At 38.6% G+C, this 7,243-nt stretch overlaps 1 protein-coding gene across 2 annotated transcripts in view; it reads left to right on the forward strand.

Annotated features, from left to right (window-relative positions):
* The window catches only part of SCML4 (Scm polycomb group protein like 4), a 106,176-nt gene extending 102,559 nt beyond the window's left edge, over window positions 1-3,617 (forward strand). For both annotated transcript variants that reach the window (XM_050951408.1, XM_050951409.1), the window contains exon 8: window positions 3,453-3,617. In XM_050951408.1, coding sequence (XP_050807365.1) covers window positions 3,453-3,578 — 126 coding nt within the window. In that variant the 3' untranslated portion in view covers window positions 3,579-3,617. The remainder of the gene's footprint in view (window positions 1-3,452) is intronic.
* The last annotated feature ends 3,626 nt before the right edge of the window (window positions 3,618-7,243 follow it).

The following is a 7,243-nucleotide window of genomic DNA, read 5'->3' on the forward strand; positions in this document are numbered from 1 at the left end:
TTGGGCTAAGTCTACAGGTCATTGACTTTACCAAGTGAGAGCCTTATCTTGTGAGGCAATGAGCATTCCCAGTGCCCATTGGCTGCAGAGGGAATTGCTTGTGCTCAGCGGCTTACAAGACACGGCTGATCTTAACATCTAAGTGTTGGAATTTAACTCTAAATTTAAATTAAAAGAACTTCTAGGTCCAACCAGGTGATTCGTGCCAGCAGAGATTGAGAGTAATGTGTGGAGGAACTGCTCTCTCAACCCCTGGGAGGGAAGCAATGCCTTATGTCATTCTATAGCTCCTCCCCTGGGCTGGAAGCTTAAGGCCATATCTTAATTAGCTCCAGCACAGTGTTTAAATGAAGTTCAGGCCACTAAGGAGCTAACTTAGTTTCCTTGACCATTACAAACAGGGCATGACTCTCCTATAAACCATTTGACAAAAGCATGGTATAAACCAGCAATGTAGACAACACAGTTTAGCCATCTGCAGGTTGAAAGAAAGTTGCCTTGCCAGAAGGTTTTGAGTCTGGGGCAGGGGAGGGAAATTAGGGGAAGCAGGTGTGAATGTGAGGGAGGATCCCAGAAACATGTGTAGACCTTCCTTGCTATTCCTCACCTCATCACTCTGTCCCAGAAAGAAGAGCATTTAGGAAGTTACAAGTCTCCCTTGTACAAAAGCGTCAGGGTATTTTTTTGTTTTGTTATTGCATATGTAGCAGATTCTGACATTATATTGTCTTATACAGCATGGAGCCTAGTGCATTGACACAACAGTCTCTAGGTGAACTACGCTGTAGGATTCTATGCGGTGCCATAGTCCTACAGTATTTGTGACAAAAGAGACTTAGCTAAATGGGCACTAAAATTTTCCACATCATCCATTGTGAAGCACCTCGCACCTATTGTATATACTTAAAGTCATTTTCATTGTAAAATATGCAATAGGTCTGAGAGCTTTGGTGAGGCTACTGCACAACTCAATTCAATTAGGCCTTTGAAAATATATATACCCCTTCAATTTTCCAACCTTCTAATCTAAGCTGGATTAGCATGGAGACCCCAGAGGGGAGAGACAAGTGATTAGTCCATTAACCTTAGCCATATCTTCCTGTGTGTTAAATCTTTCTATGAAGCATAATTTACTTGGAAGCACTTAATGTCATTGACAGGCCCAACAAGCACCTGAAATCATTGCTTTAGCAATCAGCTAATCTTAGTCATGACACTACTGTTGTAGCAGGGAGGTACAATAAGGAGAAAGTGGGAAAAGCAAAAGCAAATGAGGGCAGTGCTAGCCCTGTTATATTTAAAGTGACCATCAGAGATTGGGGATTGACTTACACTTACTGTCCCAAATTCACCTAAACAGCTGTAGCAAGAGACAATCCCCCTGAGCCAGTCTACTCCCCTATCTCCACAACAGGGAGGGCAGTGCGTGGTACCATCACAGCCCTCCCTTGTGTTTTTCCCACATAGGAAGGCAGCTCTTGCTTATGGCCAAGATTCTGCAGTTACTCTGTCAAAAGTGGCTACTGAGGGTGTGCACTGAATCCACAAATCCCCAAACCTCTGTTTTCTGCATTGCAGCCTCTCCCACGGAGAGTTTCTGCATCTGGAGCCACTGCAGCAGGGTCCAGTCTGAGAGGAATCTAGCCCATAATTGATAGGGTCACTGAAGGAGGCAGAATTAGTGTGAGACCATCAGCTGCACACCTCTCTCGCAGTAGCACTTCTGGCAATGAGTGTGAGCCATTTTGCAGTGACCTCTCAGCAAGAAGAAAGGAGCAAAAGTGAAACCAGCAGAGAGAAAGAGAGAATGAGTTCGAAGGGGATATTACATGAGGGAGGAATATATGGAGAATTAACAAGTAGCAAAATCAAACCAAGAGGGAGCAAAGCAATGCAACGCTCTGATAGTTTAATTATTGTCAGTAATTGGCAAACGCATATGTGAAGGAGACTAAAACCTTTATGTTTAAGGTAATTAAACCTGTTCATTCAGAATTATAACCTACCTCTTCCAGTGACGGATATTGTAATTGTGAGCACACACCGTTTTCTAGACCTTCTTCCTATTGATTATTTTAGCTTTGTTCCAGTTAGCTTACCACTGACAGTATTGCTTGGAGAGGGTGACCTTACTGGGAGGGGAAGCCTCCATTTCCAGCTTCTGAAGTGAGAGGCGCAGTCTTAATCTTTTCATTCACTAGCGGCCTGATCCTGCAAACCCTCATTACTGAATATAGCACCAGCTATTCCGGATAGTCCTAGTGAATCAACCCCACAGGGTTAGTGCCCCTTTAGGGACTACTCACCATGCTGAGAAATATGCTCGGGAATAAGTGTTTGCAGAAACAAGGCTTAATACAATAATACTTTCCTATTGCAGCTGGAAGCTGCTCACTAACTCCAAATGCTATTGCAGTCTTGCAGGCTGTACTTGAGAAACCTGTGTCATTTCTTGCTCCCAATCCCTTATAAAAACACTCCAGTGGCCTACAGTAATGATCCAAATTACTGTGGGCCAGATCTCAACTAGTGTAAGTCAACCTAACTCCATTGGCTTCAGTGATTTACACCAGCTAAGGATCTGGTCCTGCATCTGCTAATAGCACTATTGCAGAGTTTTAGATCACTACGATAGAATTCTGCAGTATATTTTTATAAGCGCTGACACAATATTAATAAAGAGAAATCAAGCAAACATACTTTTTCTTCAGAGGGACATAGCTATTGCAGGATATTTAAATATGAATGCTCCCTCTGGCACACTCATGTCCTGTAATTTAATTCTAACCTTTATATACTAATAATGTTAAAGGGAAAAAAAGACCTTCATTAACATTTTGAAAAATCCGAATTCACTCTAATCGCTTGACAGTATTTTATTTTACGTTATTCTAAGCTCCTGAAGTTTGTTTTTCTTTATGCTATGCCCATGTTTGTTGTATCCATATTTGAATGCAACATTGATTCTTCCTTTATCTTACCTTCCTAAAATGATAGGAAGAAGAGATAAGGAGAAAGTGGTTTCTAATATGGAGAGGGGAGGGGAGGCAGGGAGTGGAAATTGACCATCAACTGCTGATTGAGTGAATCAGAAAGTGATCGTACTGCGGATCATCAGTAAGCACAATAATGGTCCATGCAAATTAAGATCCATAGTAATGCTTCATTAGTATAACATGGATCACGCAGACAAAATCTGGCCATCAAACAGAAACAACGCAACGTATGGAAGGCCATGCTAATACTTAGCACTGATATGGCACTTTTTAATTTCAATAGGCTTTGATGAAACTTTAAAATTGACAAAATTTCCACCAGCTCTACTCTGAATGAAGCCCTTTGAAAATGCAGCTGGAAGATGTCCTAGCTGCATTGGAATGCCTGCTCTCTTACTTTTTCAGCACTGGTCACAGATTAAACATCTTGATTTTCTCTCTCTTTTTTTAAAACAGGAGATTGATGGCAATGCTTTATTGTTGCTGAAAAGTGACATGATCATGAAATACTTGGGTCTGAAATTGGGACCAGCATTGAAACTTTGTTACCACATCGATAAACTCAAGCAAGCAAAGTTCTGACATTTCCTTGAACAGTGACCCAATCTCAACATAATCCGAGATAGCAGACTAAAGGTAACATGTTGCCTTATAGAAATACATCAACTTGTGAATTGTTTTTCTCTCTTTTTTAACAAAGACTTTGTCTTTTTTAACACTTGTGCATCTTCACCATTTTTTAATCCAATGGGGTCTTTTGGCTGTTCTGTGTTAATAATTTGCCAAAAAGTATATAATTACAATAATTATTTTATATCATTAATATTCTTATTATGATTATAGTAAGTCCTATTTTTGTAATCAGAAGTGGGAAGTCGGAAACAAATACAGCTTTGACACATTCTGAGGACTGATGACAGATTATAGAAGAGTCACTCATTAGCCACCTGTCAGCTTCTGGGGCATAATTAGTAACTTGCCAACATCTGGGGTGTGGTTATTATGCAGACCCAAGAACAACATCATTATAAGATAAAAGGCCCGGAAAAGGTCCAATTAATGCCCTTTGTTTGGTCAGCTATTGTTGTTTTATGGGCACTACCCCATGTCTTGCACTATCTGGAAAACTTGAAATTCTTTAGTTAAAAAAAAAAAGTTTTTCTGAAGATTTAAGTACCTTGTTTTCCCACTAGAGGGAAAAAATCCTAATAAACTCCAGGCTTTAGCTGCTGATGACATGGTGGCTTTCTATAGGGTGTGATTGAGCCACTTTGATTTTACGTCTAGTATACACACAAATTAGGAACTGCAGCTCCTAGCGTGATCGACCCTTCACTGCTCAAGGACAACTAGTTCACCATTTAGAAAAACCAAAACGCAGAAAGCGTTCCTGAGAGAATGCCACAACACACTGCGTCTCATTAAGTCAAAGAGTGGTTGGATAGCTCCCAGAGCATCTGGCATTCTCAGCAGTCTGCCTCCTTCCTTGAGCCATGACTGTGTTCCATACATTTTGTGGCACTCTTTAAAAAAGCAAAAGAATACAGTGGAAATGTTCTCCAAAACGAAGTTGAAATCACAACGCACACTGTACATTTGCAACTGTGTTTGATCTAAAAGGTATATTTTCTAGATTAATTTCCTGACTGAAGCTGCCATTGTGGGTAATCTTGTTAACGTTCAGCACGTATGCAGAGGTGTTGAGCTTTGGGACTTAAGTGGATTCAAAATGTCCCTCTGCACCATAAAAGAACCAAAAAATGATGATTGTCCACATCTTATGTAGCCATGCCAGGACAAGTATATTTTTAAAAAATAGTAGATTACTTATGGGTTGGATATGCTCTTATTTTCTTCTTTAAAAATGAGATTTATCAAAAGGATACCTCCATCCGTTCAGCTTAAACGGCATTCTCTTTAAATGAGTGTCCAGATTTTTTAGCAACTCTTTGAGACAGGGCTGTGTGATAGCCAGGCTCAACCTGTCTCAGAGAATGGATTCCTGAACCTTTACCTGGCAGTGATAAGATAGTACCATCCAATGCTGTTCATGTAGAATAAAATGTTACCAAAAATGTCTTGCAGAATAAAGCTCATTTTTATGTGCAACATTAGAATAAACCTGCTACAAAAAGATACAAATTCAGGGCCTGTTCCTGAAAACACATATGAATGTGAATCACTTTAATACCATGAGTAGTTTAATAACTCACTGGGGTTATTCACATGAGTAAAGTTACTTAGGTGTTTATATGTTTGCAGCATTAGATCTGCAAATGACTGACCAGTTTTCAACAAGTCCTGTATGCACACTGAAATGCCTTTTAAATGAACACCTGAATAAATGTGTTAAATGAAATTCCTATAAGACTAAGTATAAAATATACTAATATCTAAACATACTGACTATTAGAACTTTAAACTGAGCTGCATTGCTTTATGTCCAGGTTGCACAGAATGAAAATCTGCTCAGCCAGATGTGTGCTAGGGACATAAATGTGTTCACAACAACATGACAGTTACACAGTTCATTGTTCACAGTTGCATTTTTGAAAGTTGAGTCTTTTACTTACAATAATGCTACTTATTTGACCTGCTTTTAAGTCAGCCCAAAAGAGTGTAAAGACCTTGATATAGCTGTAATGTCAAGCTCAGCAAATCCTAGGACAATCTAGTTTTCTTACATGTTCTTCAGTGTAGCCCATCTTTCTTATTTAAAAAAAAACCTCTCTGATTTTAGTTCCTTCCATCCAAAAACTCACTTCACTGTAATATAGCTAACTCCAAATGAGAGCAGGTGAAAAATTTCCCAGTGGAATGTTTTTTTCCATTGCAAAATGCCATTTCCTCAAAATCTAAACTTTCCATGGGAACCTGTTGATTTTGAGAAAATTTTGTTTTGGAAACCTCCCTGAAACAAACATTTCACCATTATTGAAACACTTCACTTTTGACATTCTTGGGAGGAAATATTTTTGGGGTTTTGTTCTCAAAACAACTTTGTCATTTGAAAATGTATTTGATTGTATATTATGTAGAAAGTCAAACTTGAATGAAATGTTTCGATTGACCCAAATATTTTTTTTCTTTCATTTTTCAATTTCTCTAAATTTCTAATACTGGACTTTCCCACAGAACAGAAGTTCTGGTTCCTCGCAGTTCAATTCCTAATATACTTTCTTTCCTCTTCCTTCCCCTCTTTTCGCCATTAAAATTGAATAGCAGTCAGAAGCCTGAGACAATTCTAACAACATATATAAATTAGTTAGCAACAATGATATTTTTACATCCAATGTGCTGGAACAATTTTCATACACCATTGTATGAATCTTGTACATACAGTCAGTGGTGCTATTTTTTTTATATTAAACTTTGAAATATGACAGACCATTGAAGCCAGGATGTTTAATGTTTTGTCCTTGGTGTTTTGTTTTCATTAATTGTATTGCATAGAAGTACAACATATAGCAAAAAAACTCCTTTTTGAGTGTTTTGAAATTAAAGGCAATTAGAGGGAAAGTATTATTGTAGCAATATTGCAATTATAACTAATTTTTCCCCTCATAAGTCTTGTCCAAAATGGTATTTAAATAGCTCTGCTATGTAAAACCAGTCAGGCTACTTCCTCTGAACAAGCACGAAAGAGTCAGAACATATATGTCATTCTATAGGCCTTTTAGTTTGACATCTGTAGTGTGTAAGGTCTTGGAAAAAATTTTGAAGGAGAAAGTAGTTAAGGACATAGATGTCAATGGTAATTGGGACAAATTACAACATGGTTTTACAAAAAGTAGATCGTGCCAAACCAACCTGATCTCCTTCTTTGAGAAGGTGACAGATTATTTAGACAAAGGAAATGCAGGAGATCTAATTTACCTCGATTTCAGTAAGGCATTTGACACGGATCCACATGGGGAATTATTAGTTAAATTGGAAAAGATGGAGATCAATATGAAAATTGAAAGGTGGATAAGGAACTGGTTAAAGAGGAGACTACAACGGGTCGTACTGAAGGGTGAACTGTCAGGCTGGAAGGAGGTTACTAGTGGAGTTCCTCAAGGATCAGTTTTGGGACCAATCTTATTTAACCTTTTTATTACTGACCTTGGCATAAAAAGCGAGAATGTGCTAATAAAGTTTGCGGATGACACGAAGCTGGGAGCTATTGCTAACACAGAGAAGGACCGGGATATCATACAGGAAGATCTGGATGACCTTGTAAACTGAAGTAATAGTAATAGGATGAA

Source organism: Gopherus flavomarginatus, chromosome 4, assembly GCF_025201925.1.
Source record: "Gopherus flavomarginatus isolate rGopFla2 chromosome 4, rGopFla2.mat.asm, whole genome shotgun sequence".
NCBI lineage: Eukaryota > Metazoa > Chordata > Testudines > Testudinidae > Gopherus > Gopherus flavomarginatus.